The sequence below is a fragment of the Talpa europaea genome (assembly GCF_964194135.1).
Source record: "Talpa europaea genome assembly, chromosome: 10".
NCBI classification, from domain to species: domain Eukaryota; kingdom Metazoa; phylum Chordata; class Mammalia; order Eulipotyphla; family Talpidae; genus Talpa; species Talpa europaea.
Window position 1 is genome coordinate 105699363 of NC_140077.1, and position 27427 is coordinate 105726789.

Genomic DNA, 27427 nt, shown 5'->3' on the forward strand with positions numbered 1-27427 from the left:
TATAGTAAGGAAGTCTGTGTTAACTGTGTTTATTCCTGATGTTCAGGCAAGAAGGCCAGACATTCTCAGATGATACCTGAAATACAGAAAGAAGAATAATTGTCATCTCTTCTCTTTTCCCATTCTACAAGAAAATATTATAACAATTTTTGGTCTTAAACCACTGAAATGTTAGCTTTCCTTTCTAACTCCAGTAAGAAGAATGACCTTATCAAAAATTTAAAGCAGTATCCCTTAACTGGTTGTTTTTTTAATTCTTTCATAATGATTCTGGTTCCAGTCAAGCTCCGAGAACTTTCTTTTTGCATTCATTCTTCAGAGCTCAAGTATTTTTGACAAAGATTTTAAAAGTACTGTAACTGGATATTTCTGAAATGTCATGCTTTTCCCTTCATTAACATTTTTTTTAAATAAATTTTATTTTTATATTCCCCATACAATTGCAATCCCCTTATTTTGGCCCCAATCCCTTCCCTCCCCGCACCCCACCCCCCATAGAGTGTCTCTGGTTCATAGTTGTTTGTTGATTTTGATTTTTACTTTCTTATAGTTATTCTTTTTCCTGGTCCCTTATTTAGGTTTTCTAGATTCCTGCTATGAGTAAGACCATCCGGTATTTTTCTTTTTCTTTCTGGCTTATTTCGCTGAGCATGATCCCTTCCAGCGCCATCCATGTTGCTGTAAATTGCATGTGTTTATCTTTTTTGAATGCTGAGTAATATTCCATGGTGTATATGGACCACATCTTCTTGATCCAGTCATCTATTTTTGGGCATTTGGGTTGTTTCCAAAGCTTAGCTATTGTAAACAGTGCTGCTATAAACATAGGGGTGCAGGTGTTCTTTGGAATTGATGTTTCTGTGTCCTTTGGGTAAATACCTAGGAGTGGAATTGCTGGATCCTATGGAAGCTCTATGGCTAGTAGGTCAAGAAATCTCCACACAGCTCTCCATAGTGGTTGGACCAGTTTGCACTCCCACCAACAATGCAGGAGAGTTCCTTTTTCTCCACACCCTCGCCAGCATTTGTTGTTGCTAGTTTTTTTAATATGTGCCATTCTCACTGGTGTAAGATGGTATCTCATGGTAGTTTTGATTTGCATTTCCCTGATTATGAGTGATGGTGAACATTTTTTCATATGCCTGTTGGCCATTTGCATATCCTCTTCAGAGAAGTTTTCTTTTTAGCTCTTCTGCCCATTTTTTGACAGGATTATTTTCTTTGTTGTTGTGAGTCTCATCAGCTCTTTGCAGATTTTTGTGATCAGTCCTTTATCATTAGTGTTATGTGCAAAAATGTTCTCCCAGTCGGTGGGGTTTCTCTTTGTTTTTGTTATTGTCTCTTTTGCTGTGCAGAAGCTCTTTAATTCCCTTCATTAACATTTTAAGAAAAAATTATTCTCTGAATTTCAGATTTAGCTAACAGTACCTATTGTAAGTCAGGGCTGTTCATATACATGTAAAATAACAGTCTGTGTGGTTGGTGTTAAGGTCGTTGAACAGGTGGTAGGGACTTAAGTCTCAGAGAGGTCAAATGACTTCACAGTCTAGCTAAGATTCCAAGCTAAACTTCCTGTCTCCAAGGTTGTTGAGGTTTCCTTTCCACGGATGTTCTTGGTATCGTGTCAAATGCATCTAGCTCCTATCCTGTCCCAAGCAAATGTAGTGACTGTTATTTTTTATTGTGATTTGTGCTGATAAGATAGTAGTTAGGCAAGGATGCCTGTAATATAATCACCCTTTTATGAGCACTTAATCAATAATTTTAGATTATTCAGAATCAAGACTGTTGTCTAGTTCTCCTGATTCCATAAAAGTTAAACTGCACAAGTTGTCCCCAGTTTTCCCCTTCCTCTAATGGGCTGTGTGACCTGGGAGAGTTCATTTGACTCCTCTGTTTATTAGTCTCCTCTTTTGTAAGTTTGAAGTAGGATGACCACTGAGGGTCCTTCCAGGCTTATGGTCCTGGTGTAATTTAAAAGGGTTCTTTGTTAGTGCTAGCATTGCGAATCCACATCTCAGCCCTTCGGTAAACAGTAGAATATGCATTCATTTTGTATGCAGAATTTAACTGTATGAACAAGAAAAGTTTTAAAATAATTCTGTAAAACGATAAAACTTTAATTGAAAATACTGCCTTTATTCTGTGGTCTTAATCCAAAATGCATGAGAGACTGGCAGCTGTAGCAGAGGTTAAATGGAACATGTTGGTCTGAATAGGCATTGCTGGCAAATTTGATTCTCCTGGCAACAACCACATCAAATCTGGGAAAGTGAGAATGAGATTTATAAGCGAATAGTTGAGAATTTAGCAGGAAGAGTGCGAGACACTACATGAATACCCGCCATGTATAGATAAAGTGTTTCTAGCCACTACACTTGTTCAACACTGACAAAAAAGTGCTAATCATTCCATAAAGGATCGAGAGAGGAAAGAGATTTCATAGATGAGTGACTGGGGGTGGGGGTGGGGGGAGAATCAGAACAGGAGAAAGGAAAGCAGTGATCCTCAAAAGCTGTGGAGGAGATCGGGGTGTATTATTGGGAGACCTTTTTTTTTTTGCCTCAAGGGGCAGCAGTGTTGGAAGTGGTGCAGGATGAGAGAAAGAAGACTCAAAAGTCCAAGTGAGAGAGGCCTAGAGGGGCTTACACCTGAAAAAAGTGCAGGCCTGACCTATGGGCAATCTCGTATTTATTTAGAACCAGGTTCAGAGAAGATGGGCAGGGTATGTGGAGGAATGTACACACATGAAGATGCGTCATCGTCTGGTACAGCAAGGGTGGAGTGACCAAGGGCTATTGCTTGGGGGCTCCATAGTTTCTGCTAATCAAGGCATACTATCTCTAGTCCCTAATCTAACTTTCTGCTGCTCTTTACAAGGAAGGAATTCTAGCCGATCTTGCTAATCTGGCCATAATGTCTGTGAGCTGTTTTCAGCAGATATTGGTTTCCCAGTATGTTCCACATAACAGGACTTTTAGCTTGACCAGCAGGAACTCTGGGCACCAAGACAATAGCCCCAAGAACAAGGGGAGCCGGGGATGCCACACTTCTACCCTTTTTTCCACTCATTCTGCAGTATCCAGAGTGGGAATACCACTCCACTGCAGGAGTGCTGTTCCTGACTACCTCCATGAAGCATCAGCAGCAAGTGATTGTAAACTGACTATCGAATTACCTATTAATTATTATTCATGCTTTAAAATTGATCCCTATTGAAGAAGCATGTTGATTTTGCAAAAATGTTTTTTAGGTTTTTTTGCACTGTTGTTAATAAGGATAGGTAGGTTTTTTGTTACTGGTTTTTACCATTTTATGTGTGGATATTCTGGTCTGTACAGTTATATCTTTGCAGTGATGTACTTCTTTACCGTGAAACTAGGGTTCCTCGGCTTTTCTGTTGAAGTGTGCAGAGTGGGGAAAACAACGGCATGGCAAGACAGTCTGGCTTCCTAGTTCCCTCTAGAGCATAGACACTGGGTTCATTCTTTCATCTCCCTTTCTTCTCCATAACCCCTTCTTTTTTTCCCTTAGCACTCATGAATAGTGCACAGCAAAATGCCCCGTGGAAGAGGTATGTTCATGACAATAAGTAACATGATGTTTTTTTAAAAGTGCTGTGTCTGCTGATCGGGCCTTTCATGGTGGTGGTGATGTGGTTGTGGCTTATCAGTGAGCCCCTGACGTGATGAACCCATTCTTACCAATCAGACACGCCATGCAGAGCTCTACTAGCCTGTCTCTTCTCCTTTATTTCAATTGACAAAATGCACCTCAGCTTGGTTTAGCTCGATAAAAATGCAACAGTCGAGGGCCTCCCCGGTGGCGCAGCGGTTGAGTGCTGGGTTGCGAAGCTGCCCGCGGCCTCTGCGGCGCCGGTTCGATCCCCGGCTGCTCCCCGGACACCGGAGGAGGGTCCCACATGGCGCGCAGACCTCTCCTGCCGCCCGCTGCTCCCCTCAGCAGTGTACTTCGGTCCTTCTGCCTGCTCTGCTCCCCGCTCTGGCTCTGGTGAATTCTCTCACCCTCCCGCGCTTCTGACTGTACCCAGTGCATGTATAAACAAAACAAACAAATAAAAATAAATAATAAAGTTGAATCTTAGGGCTTTAAAAAAAAAAAATGCAACAGTCGATCAGACCAATTGATCATAATGAATATAAAATACTGGGTTGCTTTGCCAACCCAGGGTCGGTTCAGCTGTCACAGCTCCAATTCCAACCTAAATTTCATCCCTCTCCCACCTCCATCTCTGCCTCTCCAGCGCAGAGATCTCCTTGTTCAAAGAGAACCAGGAGTTAATAGAAGGAAGAAGGAGAAGATCATGCCTTGAACCTTTCAAATCACTGAACTGGAAGTGGAGTGCTGTGCCAGAGAGATCTGAAGGCAACTAGGAGAAATAATTGATACCTGAAACAATTTGCCCTCTGTGCACAAATCTTGACAGTAGGGTAGTTGAAGATTTTTTTTTTTTTTTTGGAAACAGGTATTCTTAGGATATGCTCCTTAAAAATAGGAATATGTTCTCTGTTACACATATATGCAATATTTGACCCCATGTGTGACCATGTTTTTTCAGATCGTCTGATTAAGACTTAATTTTAAATAAAATGTGGAAAAAATTTAAGTTTCTGAGTTTGAGATTCAAGGGATAGGTGAGTGCTTCATATAAATAATATGTGCCAGAAATATGTTTATAAAAGTGATTTGAACATTTCTTGTATTTATTATTATTTATCAATTTAAGTAATAAGACAATGTAAAGGTGGTAAAACTTCAGGAAAGTTAGAAAATAGATGAAAATTGACCATTTCCACTCTGTTTATAGTAGAGTTACATACAAATGTTACAAAAGTATAGTTATATGGGTTAGAATAGATGCTTAAAAAAATTTTTCTGTCCGTTGTTACTTCATGTCATCGTCATAATGCTCTTACCATGCAATTTCTATTCATTGCTGTCTTTTCTGTTCATTCTTCAGATTATTTTCAAAGCCACAGAATATGCTTTGGGGAGTTTTTTAAATCTATATTTTCTTAATGTAAATCAAATACATGACAATAATTTACACCATATAAAGAGATCATTTTCATTTACTTTTCTACTGATAATGTTAAAATCCATGCATTCTATATGATGCCAAGTGTAAGCTAACTTTTCCCCACAGTATGCCCAGTAAAAATTTAGCCCTTTATTGAATATACTACTTTGTCTATATCAGTTTATTCTTTCTTCTACAGCTTCTCGACCTTCTATTCAGAGTGAGCTTCATCGAGATAGGAGGTATGACTATGTTTGTAATAGGGTATAACTGTGCTGTTAATGAAATAAAAACATGCCACCAGCAGGTTAAATATTTCTCTTTATAATTATATATATTATATACATAATATATAGTACGCTATTGTAGATGTAATATATGTACTATATTTCCTGAATTAATCTTTAAGTTTGAGTGAGGAACATTTTTCTTGAGAGGTGAAGCAGTACAAGCCTTAAAGGTTGTTTTGATAGTAATAACTCTTAAATCAATTAAAAATGTTAATTAAGCAATTACTGTATGTAAAGCGTTGTTATAACTGCTTTAAAGAAATGCTTTGTACTTCCTAGCTACTTAGTTAATGTTGCAGAGATAAAGGGATAGACGACAAGATAGAAAATGAAATGAGGGCATAAAGAAAGGAAAACAGGCAGGCAGACTGGGTAATGTCTGTTAAGAAAGAGGAGTGGAAGGACTCACTGGAAGAAGGACCAACAGATAGATTGATCGACGGGTAGACAGATGGATAAATGGATGGGTTTTTATAAGACGTGGTTCCTGCTGTCAGATTTCTTGCAGTATAGTGTAAAGTAATGAACAACATTGACTTTCAAGTCACACATAATTAAAGTCAAATCCTGACTTCACTGTCTCACCATGTAACCATCAGATATATTTGTTTGTCCTTGAAACTAGAGAGCGGAGTCCTGAAATGAGGAGATTAGTTGTATGGGTTTACTTAGTCCTTACTCCTTTCATACAAGTTAGATAGAGTTAAGTATGCTCAGGCTATATCTCTAATCTATGATCTTATTGAGGCCAGTCATTAAGGATGGCTGTTGCTTGCTCCCACGTAGCCTGCCTGGGTATGTTGCTAGAGAGAGCCCATCCAGACAGGTTGATTCTGTGACTGTGGCAGTTCTTGTGTAATTTTTTGGGGTGGTGATTTATTTTCTTGTCTCTTTGAACATTTGCAGATAGATAATAGTTTTCTATCAACCTGTAAAACCTCACTGAGTCTTCTGTCTATTAGACGCCCTGAGATCACCATTGTGGCAGCTGAGCCGCTGAGGCCGACCTCATGGTTTCCAGGAGCCCCACCCCCAGGGCTGGGATTTCCCCCATCTTCTGCAGCAAGCCCATGGAGGTCCAATGAACTTGTTCCTGCTGAGGTGAATAGTGTCACATTATGTCTTTGCATTTTATTTTTTAAATGAACAGCAGAGATAACAGTGAGACTGTTAACAGGCTGACTCTTGCCCAGATAAGTCTAAAATCTTTTTTTTTCTTACTTTGTAGCTCCCACCATCTTATGAACAAGTCATAAAAGAAATCAACCAAGTTCAAGTTAATACTACAAATAACAATAATGCTGCTGCCACTCCAAGGCACACTATCACTTCTGCAACCCAGACTGACTTTTCAGAAGAAATAGACAGCCATCTGCCTCAAAGTAATGCAAGTAATTTGTCTTCCCTAATTCTGACCTAGTTCTAGGGAAGTAATCAGTAGGCTTCTAGCCTTTAAAATAATTTGCAATTTGTGCATAATTCATTGAGTGCTGCTTCCCAGTCAGTGTGATCACTGCATGCTTTCTTTATTTGGGTACGCTGTGATTATTATAATAGATCATTCTCAAGCCGCAGCCCAATCTCTTGGGTTCACCCTAGTTTGTTTCACGAAACATCATCCTTTTAATTCATGGCTGGTGTTACTGCTGATGCCCTTTCTTGCCATTGAGAAGGATGTTATATTTAGCAACCCTTGATGGGATGCTTAAAAATAGTTTTCCTGCTAGGCTTTTTAAAAGCATTGTATTAGGATAACAAAGATGAAAGTTACTTTGGAAAAGTAAAACAAGAAATGTTGGGATTTTGACAAGAGAAAAGAGGTTCCTGTGGTAAGTCAACTGATAATCAGGAATTGAATATATTTTAAAATATTTTATAATGCTACCTTTTCCCTAAATAAATACAACTTCAAGAACAGCCCTGTGGGAAGCTGGCTATATTTCCCCGTTGGTTTTGGAATTACTTTTTACTAATTAAAGATGCCATAATACTTTGATGTTCCACATATGTGTTTTTAAAATCTATGTGTATCTCCTTTTATATTATAATGTTGCAACTTCTCTTCTTCATTTTGGTCACATCAGCACTACAGGCACCTCTCAAGCCTCTTCAGCCTTCCCCGGCCGCCTCAGCCTGTGATCTTCTGACAAACGTGGGGCCTTTAATAGTCTTTGATATTTCTGACGAACAGCCTTGTCCAGAAAATTCCAGTGCTACAAGATGTCCAGTGCCAAGACCAAGATCCAAAAGCAACCTCAGACCAGTAGCCAGAGATACTCACATTGAAGAGCAGAATCCCCAGAAATCCAGCCTTGCACCCTCCCCCAGCCAGCGCCCATCTCTGCTGGACAGCGCCAACGGCGTGGACAGTCAGGCAGTAATAAACATTATGAACACCGAACCAAGCCAGAATAGTCTTGTTTCACGGATCAAAGCATTTGAGGGTCAGACAAATACAGAAACCTCGGGGCTGCCGAAGAAACCAGAAATTGCTCCGCGCTCACTCCCTGCCAGGCCTCCTGTTTCCTCAGGGAAACCCTCAGTGGCTCCCAAACCAGCTGCTAACAGAGCATCTGGAGAATGGGACTCCTGGACTGAAAACAGACACAAGGTGGCCTCCAGGGAAGGGCTTACCCCACATTCCTCAGTGCAAGAAGCAGGGGCCAGTTCAACAACCAAACCTCAACTGCCAAAGAAACCAAATCCTGGCCTTAAACGAAGTGTTAACCACGAGGCTGCGGGAGGAGGGCCCTCGGCTGGGAGCCCAGATGATGAGAAGAAGGCCCCAATCCCTGCTCCTCGGCCTTTGCTGCCCAAGAAAACAGTTTCCTCAGAAAACCCCACCCAGCCTGCAGTTTTGCTGAAACCGCTCACTGTTCCTCCCCGACTCTCAGTGGCATCACAAGCCAAAGCATTCAGGTCACTGGGAGAAGGATCCCCGGCCAACCCCGCAGTTCCAGTTCTGCAAAGCAAGTCTCCTGGGGACTTTGACCTCATCAGCTTTGATGATGATGTTTTACCCACCCCATCTGAAAACTTGGTGAAAGAATCTGCTGGTTCAGAGGCGGTTCTGGGTAAGTCACAGTCAGAGGTGGAGAGGAATTGAAATTCATCACAGGGTATCTTGAATGGATCTTGCTATTTTCACTTCTAGTATATCAATTTTGGGGGGGGGGTAAAGATTTATTTATTTATTTATTTATGCAAGCACTGGGTACAGTCAGAAGCGTAGGAGGGTGAGAGAATTCACCAGAGCCAGAGCGGGGAACAGAACAAGCAGACTGACAAAGTACACTGCTGAGAGGAGCAGTGGGCGGCAGGAGAGGTCTGCGCGCCATGTGGGACCCTCACTGGTGGCCGGGGATCGAACTGGCGCTGCAGGGGCTGCGGGCAGCTTCGCAGCCCAGCGCTCAACCGCTGCGCCACCAGGGAAGGCCCTCTAGTATATCAGTTTATTGAGTTTTCTGTGTGCGTGTGTACACATACATGTGTGTGTAGAAACAGACTGAGAAACATGGAGCTGAATAGGAGGTAGACACAGAGAAGAGAGGGACAATATAGAATGGGGGAGATAGAGATGGTGATAGAGGACACACACCTGGATTACTATTACAGGAGCCAGGCATGAGCAGACTGAGGTGAGGGACTGGACTAGATGTGAGGCCGGCGCCCTTGCTTTGGCAGGAGAGCACTAGGAAGATGCAGGGGAAACTTCTCATAGATGGGAAGTCATGCAGTGGCCCCAGAAAGGCTCTTCAGATTGAACTGGCCCCTCTGATTGTGCCAGAAGAGGGGCCAGGCCCAGGGAGGACTGTGGCAAGAGCAGTGCAGGAGTGTGTATCCAGCCGTATGCTGCAACATTTTTTCCCCATAATCTTCACAGAACATCTCCCTTGGGAATGCAAAGTTTTGTAAATAAAATGCAACAGTTCTAAGTTTTCTGCCAAGAATCAGGACAGTTAAATTTCCCTAGAGGCAGAGAGTGTGTTTTCTTTCCTCATACTGTTCAGATGGAGGGTGTGATGGTAAAGCTTATCTTTGATTTGTCAAACTAAGCTGCCCTACTTGTTGTTGATGAGATTCTTTTTCCTGCTCTTTACTTAATTTGGGTGGAATTTGTGAACCTGGAAGCATAATCGTATTTTCAAAAGGTTAGCTGTCATCTTATAGATGGTTAACATGGATCAAAATGGTATAAGCTGTGTGATTCAGAACCAAATTCTGCACAACACAGGTATATTTTAAATGATAGCAAACATTAATATCTATCATCATGCACATTGCATTGTAACTGGCTATATAGCAGCCTCTTGTCCATAAAGGGTGAAAGGAAAAATGTTAGACTATTAAAATAGTCTAAATAGTTAAAATATTAAGCACATGTGGTGTTCCAACCTCTGCTACATAGCCAGACATACATATCTAATGAAATACTTACAGTAACCCTAGCAAGGTGTCATGGGCCTCCATTTGCAATAGAAGAAATGATACTGCCCTGGTGGTAAAAGATTTTCCAAGGCAGGATCAAACTTAGTCAATCTGCTAGAGTCTGTGGGGATGGCAACTTGGTTAATAATTGCCAGGGATTTGTTCTGTGTTGTCAAGCAGATAATTATAGTCATCTTAAAAAAAAAAAGGTCAACAGTATATACAGTCAACGTAAACATAGCCTCATGCTTCATGCTAAGACTTCTGTTTCCTGATTTCTACCACTTCGTTGCACAACATTTAATTACCGAGGTAATCTTTTAGCAAAATGTGTAATTTGTTTGCGCTTTAACTGTTGTTCTGGAAGGTTGAGTTATACTGGATGGACTACTTCATCTTTCTAAACCTGCTCCTCTTCCTGTATTCTGCAGCTCACTCATGTACCCTCATATACCCAGCCTTCCCTTGAAGGGATCTAGAGGCCCTCCTTGTGTCTTCCCACTGTGTCACACAGTGGCTAGTTGTTTGGCCTTGGAGTCAGGTAGGGCATGATCTACCACTTAATTGCCAAGTGACTCTGTGACTGTGGGCAATTTACTGAACCCCACAGTGTCTCGGGTTCCTCACCTGCAAGACAGGATAATAATACTCCTCTTGGAGATACTTCGAGGATGAAATGTGATTATGCAGGAAAGCCCTATTACATTGTCTGAAATATCCTAAGTGCTCATTAAGTAGTAGTCATTATTGTTATTTCTTACCCTCTAAATCCAGTTCGTTAGCAACTTCTGAGTAGTTCTTCTGAACTTGCCATCTGGATACTTTTGCTTTCTGAATCGTGTTTGAATCTCCCTCCCATTTCCATCCTTTCTGCTACTGACCCACTTAGGCCTTTATGCCCAGATTACCACAGTGTCCTGCTACTTGGAGCCACTGCTTCAGTCTGGACCCCCCATCATCCCTGTGAAGGGATTTTCTCAGAATTGCTTTCCCACTTACGCCCTCTAGAGGCCTTCAGGATCTCCTGTGAAGTCCTCAACATGTAGAGGGTTGTTTCCTTATTGGTTTGGGACTTTCTGACTTTTTGCTAGTACATCAATAGTATTGTCTCTGCAAATAAAGCATTATGATCCTTTTCTGAAACCTTACCTAATCATTCTGGCATTATCTAGGAACTGGGAGAGGAGCATGGAAGAAAGGAGAGAATCTCACAAATCTGTCTTTCCTTCTCTTTCTCTTCCCTCAAAAATAAAGCAAATCTAATAAAACAGTTTTCATAAAATGAAGCTGCCACATTAATCTCAGGAAATAGAGATCAAAAAATACCAAAGCTGTGAAAACATTGTAAAGATTAGAAAAAATTATTAAAGGAAAACTCATAAAACAGGCAATTTAGTATTGGATCCATTTTGTGGGTAGAATGCCTTCCAGGTTAATGTAATGGAGCTGAGAAGTATTAGCAATTCCTCTTCACACCTTTACAAATCATACCCAGTTGTCAAAAAAAAAAAAAAAAAAAAACAGCAGTATGCTTCCTGCTGTCAGCCCCATTACACAGACCAGAATAATAGTTTAGTGCCAATTTTTGCTAGTAACAGAACTCAAGGGGAAAAAAAATGACAGAAAAACAAGCCAAGGATGGTGAAACTAATTATGATGACAAGCATATTATTAGAGACAGGTAATGGGCAGAAAACTACATTATCACCAGTGTTTTCTCAATCAGTCAAGGCCATGTGGATACAGGTGTAAAGGGGCCTACTTGTTTGACAGCAGGTGTAGAATTATAGGTGTTGGTGTGAGGGACTTGGAGGGCAGAATAAACACTGCAAATAAAAGTAGAGAAAAATCTGGGGACGTTCTTTAGATTTGGATAGGATATTCTTTTGATGGTGCTTTGTGTTTTTTCCTATGAAAGCAAAAGAACAAATAGTCTGTGATAAAATTGTGACACTGTAGTTCTTAACCCTTTCTAGGATCACAGAACTCTGAGAATCTGATTAGCATGTGACTCTTCCATCTTCCTTGAAAATAGCCCATTAACTCATGCTCAAATCAAGGAGCAATATCTATAACCCCAAGGGCCCATTCTTATACCCCATATTAAGAGTATCCACAAAATGTTGGCTACAACTTTTAATTGACTGCTTACATAAATTATGGTACATCCATACAGTGGGCCTTGCGCAGTAATTAAAAAGGAGGCATATCACCGATTATGTCCTACTGTGGACCAACCTCCCAGATATTATTAGGTGAAAAATGCAAGCTATAGATAGTAGTCATGGTATTTTAGCTACTGCTTTGTTAAAACACACAAATGTGCTATTTTTGGAAATATGGTAGTAAAGCTGGTCTTTCATGTGGGAACTGGGCAGTAATGTATTTCCTGTAACAAGTCAAACAAAACACACAAGTAGTAAAAGAAAGAAAAAAATCTCCCTTCAGCTCATCCTAATCCCCCATGTAAACAGTGGGGAGCAGTACAATGTGGTGTATAAGCCTTCCATGCTTTCAGAGGTATCAGCCCAAAGCTTACACACACATGCATTTACTTCTTACAGACGTTTTTACCATACCATACCCATTACTCAGTAGGCTGCCTTTTTCAGTTTAACAATGAGATTTATGAAGTTCTCTTCAAACCAGTGGGTCAGCCTGTAACTCCTTATTTCCTTATACTACCTGTATGGGCGTATTCCAGTTGATTCCACATTTCCTCTGTTGGTAGACATTTACGATGTTTCATTTGGTTTGATTGCTGTGTTTTTGTTTTGTTTTTGACTCTACAAAAAAAATGTTGCAATGTTCTCCTAAACTTTTTCGCTTCTGATGCTTTTATTTCTGAAGAATAAATTTACAGAAGTGGGCCTCCCTAGTGGCCACACAAGGGGTTAAGCACCGCACTATGAAGCAGTCCGCAGCCTCTGCAGTACAAGTTCGATCCCTGGCCGGCCAGGGAGCAACCCACCTGGCACAGCAGACCTCTGCTGTCTCAACTGCAGTGTACTTACGTCAGTCTGCCTGTTCTGTTCCCCACTCTGTCTCTGGTGAATCTTCTCACCCCCTGCATCTCTGGCCTGTACCCCAGCTCTTGTATGCATAAATAAATAAATCTTTAAAAAATAATAAATTTCCAGAAGTGGGGCTATGAGGTCAAAGGTTTTGAACTTCAAGCCTTTTTATTTATTTTTTTTAAAGATTAATTTATACAAGAACCAGGGTACAGGCTAGATGTGCGGGAGGGTGAGAGGATTCACCAGAAACAGAGCAGGGAGCAGAACAGGCAGATGGACTGAAAGCACTACTGAGGGGAGCAGCAGGTGCGACAGGAGAGGTCTGCCATGCCATGTGGGAATTCCTGGCTGGCCAGGAATCTAATCCACGCTGCAGAGGCTGTGTTCAACCACCTGCGCCACCAGGGAGGCCCCATGAACTTGTAGCCTTTTAGTAGTACCAGTGGTTCCATATGCCCCCCTGGCAGTGCCTGGGGCTCCCAAACATGAGGTGCCATTCTTTCTTTATATGTTGCCCATTTACATTTATGTTGGGGGCAGGGACTGTCCCTCTCATGTGAAGACATAGAAAGTAACTTCATACTGTATAGCCTCTTCAAACCAGGCCTCTGTCCCACCCTTCCAATGAAGTGATGCTGTTTGTCCTCCTATCTAATCTGCAGGCCTGGCTCAGGGCCCAGCCACCATGCAAACAGAGAGGCACACGGGCCATCCTCTGACTCACTGCGCACAGCCGGGGCAGGTGTTGACCAGCCCTCCCCTGCCTGCCAGGCCTTGGTGCTGGGATACTAAGGCTTCCTGGTTTCACCATATTAAGGACAATTTTTATTCCCAGAGACATGCATAGTAGAATAAGTTACCCATGACCTGAGTGCCAGTTATTAAAGAGCAGCTAATGATACTGAAAATAAAAACAAAAGCAGAGAAAAAGTGTGTAGGAAGGACACTTTGAATGCTCTGTATAATGTATCTTCTACAATTCAAGTCCTTCAGGTTTGACAAAAGTGACTGGGCCCTCTAATATGATGGAGGACACCTACCCCTCGACAGGTGCAGCATTTGGGGCGGGTTCTCTGAAGCCATCCTTCAGCTGCAAGCACATTTTGGATACCCCGTGTGCGCAGCCCTTCAAGGGCATAGTTGGTTTCTTTTCTCCTTTCCTTGCCCTCCTTGTTCATGCCTTCACTCCTGGAATGTGTGAGAGAGCAAGTAGGTGGAATACTAGCCAAGAACACAATGTAATAGGAAACAATGGAGGCCACTCCATGCTCAAGATTTTCTTCCCCTTCACACCCACTCAAAACATCAAGTGAAAACCTGTACTAATAACCGACAGGTGATAGGTACCCAAAGCAGCTGTTAAGGCCGATATGCACGTGAGGCATCGGCCTTAATCCTCTTCTTGAATTTTGGTCTTTTTTCCCAGCAGAAGACAGACCCCTAAGAGAAGTGGGTATAAGAGCCAGGGTTTTTTATTTTGGGGTGTAAGGGAGAGAGTTCAAGTCCCAGAACAAGCAAGTCTCTGCAGCAGCCAGGGCCTTAGACAGCAGGAAGCCCTGTGACTCCTGGGAGGTCATGGGCTTCCAGCAAGGACCCAGGAGACAGCCAGGGCAATGGCAGGGAGAGAGAGATAAAGAAGGAAAATGTACAAAGTACAGATACACTATTTCTGTGTTTGAATAGATGCCAAGATTTCAGAATCTTTCATTTTAGCTAGTCTTAGAATAGAAGACTGCACTCAGGGACTCCAGATTTGGATAATATTTGCAATCCTGCATTCTAACACAAGTGGACCTAACCCTTTTTATCCATTGGCACTGCTGTTTCCTAAAGACCAGATGTATATTGTTCAAACTGGAACAACTATTAGAATATTAAATCTAGTTATTGGCAAGACAAACAATATCATCAGGGCCTTCTCCCCAGCCCCTGTTCCTGCTGCAACCTGCTCCCTTGCCCACACCTGAAGTCCCTCACCTTGTCCGCTCTTACTCGCTGAGTGTACTTCTCGCCTTCTAATATACCACATGAATCACTGTCTCTTGCACTTATTTTTATTGTCTTCCTCTCCCTGCTGGAATGTAAGTGCCATGCGGCAGGTTCTTTGCTCTCTTCACTGAAGTATTCCCAGCACCTGTAGGGGTGTTTGATTGGAGTGGCCCCTGAACAGGAGTGAAGGAGCAGATGATAACGAAGTGCATATACAATAATCCTGGTTTTCATAATACCTGTATAATAAAAAGATCTGTAGACAGATACACCAAACTGTAGAAAAGTCATTACCAGAGGGACAGGACTATAGGATATTTTCTATCATGTATTTCTTAGTTTTCCATTTTGCAATAAATATTATTTTTGAAATGAAAGATAATGCTGCAGCAAAGTAACAAATTAAAGCATTTGTTTACACCTACAAGAAGGAGCTTTGTTTGTTTTGTGGGGGCATGGGTTACAGTGGAAGTAATATTATTCCAACAGCCTTTTTTATAAATTTCTTATTGTTTTGATCATCTTGAGTTGCTGCCTTTTTTTTTTTTTTTTTTTAGTAAGAGTCACCTCACTTGTGAGCTAATAGACAAGTTTCCGAGAGGGGTCATTTGGTTTTTATTCTCAGTAATCTAATAACAGTTGTTTTACCTTGCATGCCCTCTGAGAGTCCCTCTTAGGTGGCAGGTAATAAACTTTAAGTCAGGTTGTACTTTACCATCATATCTCCCCACCTAGTGGCACATGATAGACACACACACGTGAGCTGGTGGCAGGTTAGCAAGGGAAGCCTTTGGTCGGTTGCCAGAGAGCTGGGTGGAAGGAGGAGGAGGATTAGGAAGCTGAGGGGCTTCTTAGCCAGAGTTCAGCTCTTCATATATCCTGAAAGAGGTTGGTCAGCAAAAGGTGCTTATTGAACTGCAGCTCATAACAGGCAGAACATGGATGCTATTTATCACAGGAGTTATGGAATGCATTGTTTTACCGGAGAGTCTCCCTACAGGCAAGATCCGTAGAACAGGTGCAGAATTACAGTAGATCCGCATTCAGACTCTTGTCGAATTAAAGCAGAGGCAGCCTCATGAGATCCTGTGGGCTGTGTTGAATATCCATTATACAACATTTTATTTTATGTTTGCTAATCTATTTTTAGATTGCTTATCTTTCAAAAAATTTATGGACATTTTCCTAAACTACTGAAAAGGGCATTTACATTAAAGGAAAAAACTATTTTTAAAAAATAAAAGTGGTGGTTTGCTTTTGTTTAAGATACTTTCTCTAAGCATGTACTGTGCATTTTATTTTATTTTATTTTTTAAAAAGATTTATTTATTTATTTATACAAGCACTGGTTAGTCAGAAGCACAGGAGGGTGAGAGAATTCACCAGAGCCAGAGCGGGGAACAGAGCAGGCAGACTGATGAAATACACTGCTGAGGGGAGCAGTGTGCATGGCAGGGGAGGTCTGCGCGCCATGTGGGACCCTCACCGGCAGCCGGGGATCAAACTGGCGCTGCAGAGGCTGCGCACAGCTTCACAGCCCAGCGCTCAACCGCTGTGCCACCAGGGGAGGCCCTTTAGTGTGCATTTTAAATGACACAGTTAAGCTGGCAAGTCATATATCCTTGCCTCAGAATTAAATATTTGAAGGGACATATTTTATTTCCAGGATAAAGTGTTTTTCATGTTTTACTCAACTACTAAATCTGTGGCTCTGGCTACCTGCTCTGTGCTCTGGCCACCATATTGGATAGGATGAGGGTCCTTGGTGAGTTGTGTGGGTGAGTGCTCAGGGCTGTGGGAGAGAAGAGTCCTTTCCAGGGGGACCAAGGAGTCTTCATAATAGAGGAAAGATTGTCTCCTTGTTTTAGTTGCCCCTCATTTTCAAGCAGATACTTAGGAAATGATGGCACTCCCATCAAAGACAGCTTCTGCATAATTCAAGATTGTCCTGGGTCTTGCTCATCAGAAGGGAAGAAAAGCCATATGAATTATTTACAGAGCGCCAAGCTATTCCCTTTCATGAGCTCTGACTTTGTTTTTGTCTCTGCAAACTGAGATTTTGTTTATCCATGAATAGTTTTCCCTGGGGCTTGAAAAATATGACTCTTTAATTATGAATGAGGTTTTTTGTTTGAATCCGTGTTAACTAAAACATGCAAAATAAACTCTGTTTTTCATTAGATCCCTTTCAGCTTCCCACAAAAACAGAACCAACAAAAGAACGAGCAGTTCAACCAGCACCCACCAGGAAGCCCACTGTGATTCGAATTCCAGCCAAACCAGGAAAATGTAAGCACTTATGCCTTCTTTATTTGCTTCTCCAAAAGCCTGAGAGAAATGTATGCTAATTTGTCAGTGTCTCCTTTTGAATTTGTGTGTAATCAGCCATGTATTATTACTCATAGTCAAGGACATTTAAAAGCAAGTTGTTTTTTCACAACTTTTTGGACAATTAGTACAATAAATTTGGATTTTATTTCCTTCTAACATTGTCTTGAGATAGAGAGAATCAAGGGAGACTGAAACTCAGAGCAGTTGGAGTATCCTAGATTAGAGCCTCTGGGTAAGACCTATGGCAAAATATTTGAAACTGATAGCAAATAAATGACAGCAGGTAATTCAACTGTATATGTTGTATTTGTCTATTAGGAGTACATTCATCCAATCAACATAATCTAAAGACAGTTATGTGTGAATTGCATCAAGAGCAATAACCAAATATTATAAATTTTTTTAACTAATGTAACACTACATTTTGATATATTTCCTTAGTTGTTTTATTAATGGTACAGTCAATGAAATTTTGTATGAGCTTTGATAAGTACTTCAGAAACAAATGTGGTATCATTGTAAGAACTACTTACTTTAAACCCCAGATATTATTCAGGAGCATGTGTGAGTGTGTGTATGCGTGTGCACGCCTGTACCATGGGCTCCAGAGCAGTTCTGGGTATTGTCAGTGTGATCACACAGCTTTCTACATGAGCCTCTGCTTCCATTTCATTTTATCCAGTGCCTCTGCAGAGCCTGGAGACACCTTTCTCTAACAGGAGATTTTACCTGCTCCATGCTTCCAAACAGCAGAGCGAGTGTCCTGGTCCTTCCCTTAAGGCACTGCAGGATTATTTTGCAGGTATTCTTTGGAATGCCATGATAATCCCTTTAGTTTAGGGATTTGGCTTCTCTGGAAAATACTACCTAAAGAACCATCTTGGTTTTTGTCTCTTGTGGATAGTTTTGTCATTAATGAGTGGCTCTAAGCCAAGTAGCAAGATAATTGAACTGAGTTGCTATAAAGAATGAGGGGGGAAAGTCAAGGTCACCCAATTCTGGGGGGTTCTTGCTTAGGAGGTTATATGGACATGTTAGATAAAGAACTGGTGGCATATTTCTTTTGACAGAATTGTATAAACCCCAAATCCGTGAAATGACAGCTCACTGGGTTATTTGCCTGGTGGTATTTCCTTGCTAAATGTATTCCAGGTTGTTTTTTTTTTTCAAGATATATTTATTTATACACGAACTGGGGTACAGGCCAGATGTGCAGGAGGGTGAGAGGATTCACCAGAGACAGAGTAGGGAACAGGCAGACTGATGAAATACGCTGCTGAGGGGAGCAGCTGGCGAGACAGGAGAGGTCTGCCGCGCCATGTGGGGCCCTCACCATGTGGGGCCCTCGCTGGCTGGCTGGGATTGAACCGGCACTGCAGAGGCTGCAGACAGCTTCACAGCACTGTGCTCAACTGCCTGCGCCACCCGGAAGGACCTCATTGTTCATTTTTAAACAATGTTTGCTTCCCTCTCCATTGTCACTGCAGTCCCCTGTGCTCCTCCCTCCCTCTGATTCCTCTTCTCCCTCCCTCTGATTCCATCCTGCAGGATGTCTCTGGTTTATAATTGTCTGTCTGTTGTGTGGTGTTGTGTTGTGTTTTGTACTGTTATTATTTTTTTGCCCTGATGTCTTGTTTGATTCCCCTATATTCCTGCTGTAAGTGAAACCATCCAATATTATTCTTTTTCCTTCTGACTTACTTCACTGAGCATAGTTTCTTCTAGCTCCGTCCATGCTGCTGCGAATTGCATGTGTTTATCTTTTTGATTGTTGAATAGTATTCCATTGTGTATATATACCACATCTTCTTTATCCAGTCATCTATTTTTGGGCATTTGGGTTGTCTCCAGGTTTTACCTATTATAAATAGTGCCATGCAGGATGTTCTTAACTCCCCCAGCTTCTTCCAATTTTGTAATACATGTTGTCTGTCAAAGGAACTCAGTGCCCAGGGTTTTTATTGGGGGCTGGCACATAGGCACCATTAGCAGTTTTGGCATGTACCAAAATTCCAGATTCCTAGAAGGAAAGCAGATGTTCAGCAAAGCCACATTTTTTTCATTTTATCTGTTTGATGAATGATGGAAACCTTCCTGAAGTCCAAGTTCCCTGGTGCCAGTAAAACCAACCTTGTAAAAGCAGGCCTAGCTTCAGACCTACTAGGTTTGCCCTTTTCAGCAACCTTATAAATTGGATTCATGGTCCTGAAATACTGAGAAGGATACATTGAGGGAGCACTTGTATTTATTATCTTAACAAAGCTCTAGGAACTTTAGAAAGTTGAATTCTATTTGCTGGATGTGAGAGATACGAAGTCCCAAATGTTTCTGGAGAATTATTTCATGTATATCAAAAATAAGTTCTCTAGAATTTTATTATTATAATTATTAAGCAGTGCATATATGCTACAGGAAAAAAAAAAATTGTAAAACTTTTGGCATCTGAAGAGCTTGGAATGAATGGGGACAGAAAGGAACAGCTTTGTTTTGCACCATAAAACTCATTGCTCTTCTTTGAACCTGTCAACACTTTCCACCTGGCACGTGTTTCTTCTGACTGGGATGTTCTTTGCCCAGACATTTGCATGGCTCCCCTGCTCACAACTCCTTCAGATCTTTTTGCCTAGTGACACTTTTCTTTTTGAAACCTCCACATTATCTGAAATAGGAGATAATCCCTTTTCACACCAGATAATCCCCATGTTCCTTCCCGCCTGTAAACTCTCTCCTCAACTTTCATATTACTGCTACTCCGTACCCTTAAATATTTGTCATGACAATATTATTTCCTAACTGATTTATTATTTCCTTGTAATAATAAGGAAAAGTGCTACATAGAGGAAAATTTTAATGATGGTGACTGAGTTGGAATATTCTGTGTGTGTCTTAATTCCTAAGGCAACCCTGCCCCTCACTAAGATGGCCTGCCTGTGTCTATATCATTGTTTCCCTAGTAGCTGGCTTGGGTATTTTTCTCCTTTTGAGAGTGTTTTCCTGTCTGTGGATAAAACAGGAACTTGATAAATCATCATCTTGTTATAGGTTTTTCATGTGAAATGGAAGGAGTGTGTTCATTTGAAAGAGTGGGAAGAGTTCCTATCTCCTCTAAATGCCTAAAACAGTGTGTCTTAGCATATAATCATCCTCTCTCCAAGTGTTTTTGCACAGATTTTAATTAGCTGTCACTAATTAAATCTGGTCATCTGTGCTTTCTTTTTTTTTTTTTTTCTTTAAATAAGTCGGGTTGCATTGTCATCGAGTTAAGGATGTAGATTGGATATAAAGATACTGTTTGTTAAATTGAGGGCCGTTAAGCCCATTAATCTGAAGCTAATGAATTAGAAAACCCATTTAATACTCTGGAATGGGAGGCCTGGGTACACCTCCCATTAAGAAGCAGTGCTTTATTATAGTGAGCACAGACAGACTTTTGGGTTCAAAATCCTGGATTTGACAATTAATAGCATTAAGACCTTATATAGCTCATTAATTTTCTTCTGAGCTTCAGTTTCTTCTCTGTAAAAAGGGTGGGAGATTATCTAGTAAATGCTGTTGAATAGGACTTACTGCAAAGATGGAAATGTCTCATAGCTATGCTGTTCAACATAGTAGTTTCCAGCCACATGTGGCTGTTAAGTACTTGAAATCTGGCTGTTGCAGCTGAGGAAATGAAATGACTAAAGTGCCTTAATTTAATGCCTGCCACATAAAAGGTTCTCAGTAATGCTTGCTACTGATGTAATTATTTAGTATTATTTTTACTCTGTAAAACATTCAGTAAAATTAACTGATATCTGCTAGCCCAGTGATTTTCTGAGATTTGGTGGGAATTCTTTCTAATTTGTGTAGCTTTCCATTCTTTGCATGGATCTTTTATGATTAGTCATTTTCCTATGGAACCAAGCTGAAATCATTTCAACCTCTGGAATCCTTAAATACTAGAAATCATTGATGAATTACTGCCACTCTTCCAGGTTTACATGAGGATCCACAAAGCCCACCACCTCTCCCTACTGAAAAACCTATTGGAAACACTTGCAATACAGTAGCTGGAAAACTCAATGTTGACAGAACTAGGAACTTGGTAAGTGGTCATTTATAGTTTGTCTTGGGCTGAAAACCAATCTATGTGCTAATTTTGAATACTCAGCTGATGTCTAAATTTTTTTACTACTGATAAAAAAAATCTTTATTACAAGCCAATTTCTATGTCCAATATACCTATTTAATGTGATGTTCAATATTTTTAAAATCCCTATAAAACAAATTATGTCAGTTCATTGCATTTCATCATAAAATAATCTGCCATGTACCAGTGTAATGGCATTGTCTTTTAAATGACACTAGTAATGAGGAAGTTATTAAAATACATAAAAACTTTTAGTATTTTTGGAAATAGGTTTAGTTCAATTATCAGTTTTTATTTAAAATACCCAATTAGTGACATAATTTTAAGATAATTGCCATAAGACTTTGTTAATCTGAAATTTAGGGGAAAAATTTTTTAAAGTGTTTTACTATATTTGTTTATAAATCATAGCCAAAAAGTTTGTGTGTATACACACACTCGCATACATCTTTTTTTATTATTTCAATATAATTTCCCTATACTGTTTAAATTTCTCATATATTATCTTTAAGGTTTGTTTAAAAAAAAAACTAGTTCTTAAAGTCTTTGAACCAAATTTTTGGTTCAAGTTCATAATAGTTTTACATTGTTATATTAACATGCTTATTATACATGCTGACCCATCTACTCATCTAGTGAATTTTCTCTGCTAATATCTCCAGCCAATATCAGTTTAATGACATTTTTCCTGCAAGCTGAATTAAAATTTAGTCATCACATATTTTCAAAGTACTTGGTAATAATTTTTTACTAAAACCCAGTTTAAAAAGCCCAAAGAAAATGATAGCACCCTAACATATTATAGTTGAATAGGAAAACCAACCCCAAATGTCTGTGGAGGAAAAGTTACCGGAGAAAGTTACTGTTGTGACCTAATATTGGGGTGAGGCGGGAGGCATAGGGTAAAAGAATTCATCAGAGACAGAGTGGCAAACAGAAAAGGTGGATTTGTTGAAATACTCTACCAGATAACAGGGGATGAGATAAGAGATAGCATCAGTGCAGGAAGAAGGGTTTGGGGCTCTTTTATAACCTGTTTTCACAGGTTCTTTCATGACTGGGAAGTCTGTCTCTGCTGGCTGCTATCTTCTGGGACATCAGGTTTCGGTGGGCCTTCCGCACAGGGGGTGTCCTGTCTGTTCTGTTTGCCCTCTTTCCGTCTTCCTCAGAATTTTTGATACACCCTTATTGGTCATGTGGACCCATGTGCAGGTTCCCATGGCAACTCCGTTGGTTTCCCTTTCTTGTCTATTTTATGTCTCCCAGCATTGTCCAGCTGAGTAAAGTGCAGAGACTAAGTTTTAACTCTGTTAAATGATACCTGGACAATTACTGGCTTCTACTCTAAAAGGCTATAAAGGGGAGTGAGAGGATGATGGGTAGAAATACGTATCCTTCATTAAGTGATATAATGAGCTTTGTAAAGCTCTATTAAAATATTAAATATTGTTACATTTTGGTGTTAAGCAGTCCACAAAGCAACTCCTATACTTTAGAAAAACAAGGAAAGGAAATTAGAATAAACCATTGGGAAAAGTACAAAATCATAATTGTCTTTGTATCTCACATGATGATGATGAGGAAAATACATTTCTGCACTGTTCACAGAGGAGGTCACAACATTCTCTGCTGTTTGGTAACAAATACCACAGTTGACTCATTGGGTCTGAAGGAAGGGGAGATGAGAAACAGACCACAAGCTTTATGATTAGGCTGAAGTCACACATACAGAATTCTAGAGCTGTAAAGTCAACTCTGTGCTTGAGAAAGTTCTTTCGCTTGAAAATTATCATTACTGAATGAATTTTAGGCCATAAAATCTTCAAGTGTGGATGAGGCTCTCTAGAAAGAATAGTTCATCATTGTAATGACCCACGAGACCAGGCACAGTCTTTGCCAACTATGTGTTCTGATGAAAAAACCCTCTACTATTTCTCCTGCCTTGAGTGCAAAGGAACTTCCATCTCAGGACAAGATTGATGCTGCAGGGGCCACTGGACCCACTCTGTCAGCAGGAACAAATGCTTCTGGTGTGTCCTGTTGTTTACTCTGGGAACCCAAGACCCCGGAAAAGGTGGATTTGTTGAAATACCCTTCAAGAGAGCAGGGGATGAGAATAGAGATAGCATCTGTGCAGGAAGAAGGGTGTGGGGCTCTTTTATAACCTGGTTTCACAGGCTCTTTCATGACTGTGGCGCGCCACCAATGCAGGAAGAGAATCAGAAGATGCTGTCCAGTGTGTTATAGGCATCAAAACTACAGCCCAGAAGCTGGCTGAAAGAGCACAGAGACTGATTCTGATTTCAGGACAGAAGAAGCATTCCAGGTTCTGAAAAAAGACAAGAAATCTCTGTAGAGAATGTTCAGTAATTCCGACAGGAGTATGGTATTGGAAAAATATGTCTTTTGAAAATATAGGGGGAAACTGGGGAATTATTTTGAAATTAGGATATAAGAAATCATTCCAAAATAAATGAATAAAAAGATATCTGCAGGGACAATACAAGCAGAATAACCATGCTTATCCAGACACATCAAAAGTCAAGTTCAGGGATGTCAGAGCTAGAAAAAGTAGATGTAGAGAGTTTCCAGTTACATGAGGAATATTGAAGAGGAAATCCCTGATTAATACTCTTCCAAAGGCTTTGCAGAAGTGCAAAGCTGGACTTGAGCACACACTGAGACAGTGACTTTGATAGGAACCAATCCCCTGCTCTCAGAATTTGAAATCTGTCAGATACAACAGTGGTTTTCAAATGGTGCCTAACGTTTCTGGGGGATTTGAATATAGTGGCTTTTATTTCTGATTTAAAATTTCCTTATTATAGATAGTTGAAAAAAAGATATTTAAGATTACCCATGAAATAACACCACCCAAAGAAAATTAGAACTAATTCTTGATACAAGAGCAGGATTATGTGGTATGTGTTTATTACAGCATATTGTGTATAACTTTTAATGTCAGATTTAATCATGTATATATTTTTAAATGTACCATAATTATTAAGGTATCTAACAATTATAATTTTGAGAAAAGCAAAGAAGTTCTTGCCCTGCTACTGGAGCGTGGCTGATTTTTTTGGTTGGTTTGTTTTAATTTAATGGTGGCCGTAAGTATAAATAAGTTTTCAAATATCATAGCACTATTTGTCAGGAGGAAACTTAGGCAGTAGCATACTTATAAGGCATGGATTATATTCAGGAATATTGCTGGGTTTATGAGCTGGTGCCTTGCCTCACAACATTAACTGAATTCATTAGTGAAACCAAGTTTTAAGGGCAAGCATAATTTGTTTTTAAAAATGAGATTTTAAAATATTGAAACATATTTAAATGATCACAGTTATTCGCAATTAATCATTTGGTATTTAACGAAAGTTGTAAATAATCACTTCGAATTAAAAACCATGGAATGAGTTATAACTCATTTATATGATGTAAAGGAGGAAAACAGTCTGAATTAGTCCAAAGATTCCCAAGATATAATTAAAACTACTTTATAAAGAAAGACAGTGTAATTTTAAATCGGTGGCATTTTCCCCCTTTTAGAGGTCTTGGAGAAGTATTTCCTAGATGTCAGCATAGGAAAATAGGAGAGATGAAAAAAATTTCAATCAGAATTAGAAGAATTTAGGGAGGATTTTTCAAAAAAAAAAAAAAAAAAAAACATAAGCTCTAGCATTGGGATCATTTAAACTTCTCATTCAACAGAAAATCTGAAAATATTTTCCAAAAGTGATATATTCATTTCCCCATTTTTGGGCTATAACATATTTGAAAAATCTGTTTAAATGAAACAGTTTGAGTTCCTTCCCCTAGCAAAGTCCTCCTGTTGACTCCACATGTCTGATTTCTACCATCTGCTGTTAGGTTGAAGCATTACAACTCTACCTGAATCATTTTTCATATCATTCCCTTCTCTCTCCTCTGAAAACTGAGTACACCCTGTCCCTTTCTGCTTTCTTGAGCTCTCTGCTTTCTTAAGCCTTTTCTATTCCTGCTCACATGCTTTCTATTCAGGCCCTGCCTGAAGCTGCTTTCATTTTCCTTCCTCTTTTTTGTTCAAAACCCACTGCACAATGTATAAAACTGTCCAGCAATGAGATGTCTTTTGCAAGCAAAACAAACTAATCACCATCTCACTATGTGTTTAAACATAGGAGCTGTGCTTATCGTTGGTGTCATGAGGTAAATAAAGACCATATAATTTTTAGTTCCTTACAGTGCCTGATTAAACTATCACTGATGTAAGCATCAACCTTAATCCTCCTGAATCTGCTAGTGCAGAGCCATGAAGTGCAGGTGATCAGGCCTTGGGCCACATCAGAAGACTGCCTTGTCTACCCTGTTTTCACTTGTAGTCAAAAATGGACAATTTTGGCAGGAACAGTAATGAGTTAATAGTTATTTAAGATTAAAAACGCTCTTAAGCTGCTTTGTATAACTCAGCTACATTTCAACTTCTAGATCCAGCCAAAAATGTTTCTAAAATTCGTCCTGATAAGCTCTTGTTTCAGATTAACCTTGACTAAAAAGGGTTCTCTGTTACTTGCAGGAATCCCACCATGCTGGTCAAACAGGAGGATCTGTGCGAGGACCCCCAAGATTGCCGCCAAGGTGAGTGAGTGCAGGAAAAGTCTTTAACAGAAAATTTAGAGAAAACCTAATGGCTCCGACTGCATTCTGTGTCATCAAAACTGAATGTTGTTGGCCTTAGATTTTTCTCTTAATAATACATTAAGCTCAGAGATTCACCCATGCCCCTAGCCTATAGTCTGATTCTGACAGCAGACTATAGGAGTCTCTACTTTTTTTTTTTTTTAGCAATAATCTAAAAACAGAGCACAACCATGGATCTCTATCACTTTTCCTCAAATAAATGAACAAGACTTCTTTCTGAACCTAAGACAGTTCTTCTGGAATCTTCTGGAATGAATACACACACTCACACATCTCCATACACATTCATATACATACACACTCCTGGTGATGAAAAGCAGCCTGGTTTCTGGCATTTGCAAAAGGGAGACTAGGCTTCATGATCTCAGAAGTGACCTACCCTCCTGTGTCCAGTGCTATTTGAAAAAAGAAAACTAATGCCATCAGAAGGAACTATTGGTTAGAAATTACTTTTGTTATAGGGATTAAGGAAAGATTTTCAAAGTAATAGTTGTCCTGTCTCATTTTCAGAACTAGCTTTCTTTATATTAAATTTAAATTAGTTTTAATAATTCCTATGACATGAATATATTAATGTTCCTTTTCTAATCATGTTCAAGACCCCATCATATATACATTGATGTCTTATAATAAGCTGCTCATCTCAAACTTTCATAGAAAGTGGTCAGTTTCCTGAAACAGTCATGGTGTGTTTAAGAACCAAAGGGACCTTGGAGAGCTCATGATAGTAAATGCTTGTTTGTCTTGAACTAATGACTCTCTAGTGCAAGATAAGAGAAGGCCGAGCACCATGGCATTTCCTCCAGTCATATCATGTTTAGTGCAGCAGTCATTTGCTCAAAAATAGCATACCTTGCATGTCTGAGTAAATTATACTATACTAGCCAAAAGCTGTTGTGTGTGTGTGTGCGCGTGTGCATGTCCTAAGAAAGGACAAAACAGAACTTAATGTTGATCAAACACTGACTCCCAGCTGCCACATTGATTTCAGACCTGTAAATGGAAAAGTCATTCCAGCTCGACAGCCACCTCCCAAGGGGGCTCCTGAGAGACCGCCTCCCCCCAAACTTCCTGCAACCAGAACATCAAATCAAAAACTGCCTTTTAGTCGATCTTCTTCTGACATGGATCTTCAGAAAAAGCAAAGTAGCTTGGCATCTGGACTCTCAAAAGCCAAGAGTCAAGTCTTTAAAAATCAAGATCTGGTGCTACCCCCTCGCCCCAAACCAGGACACCCTCTCTACAAGAAATACATGGTAAAGTTAGCTTTTAAAAATGTTTATGATCAAGAACTTTGCCTTAAAGTATTTATAATATCCACTATTCCTTCGAAAAGATGATAAAACAAATGTGAATTTTCTCTTTGACCCTAAGATGCTTTAGATAAACAGGCCATAATAAAACCTTCTGTATTTCTCATTATTAGGAGAAATACAGAAAAATGAAGCAGAACAGGCAGGAATTATAACTTGTTATCTGGCTTGGCCAAATGGAAACTCTGAAAAACCTGACCCAGTAGATT

General features: G+C 40.1%; 1 protein-coding gene across 1 annotated transcript in view; it reads left to right on the top strand.

The window, feature by feature from the left end:
• SH3D19 (SH3 domain containing 19) overlaps window positions 1-27427 on the top strand; it is a gene marked incomplete at both ends in the record, with an annotated part of 131013 nt that overhangs the window by 85096 nt on the left and 18490 nt on the right. Inside the window, 8 exon segments of the mRNA XM_084245593.1 lie at window positions 5241-5283; window positions 6294-6432; window positions 6560-6713; window positions 7416-8405; window positions 16947-17054; window positions 21071-21180; window positions 25781-25842; window positions 26897-27161. Coding sequence (XP_084101719.1) covers window positions 5241-5283; window positions 6294-6432; window positions 6560-6713; window positions 7416-8405; window positions 16947-17054; window positions 21071-21180; window positions 25781-25842; window positions 26897-27161 — 1871 coding nt within the window.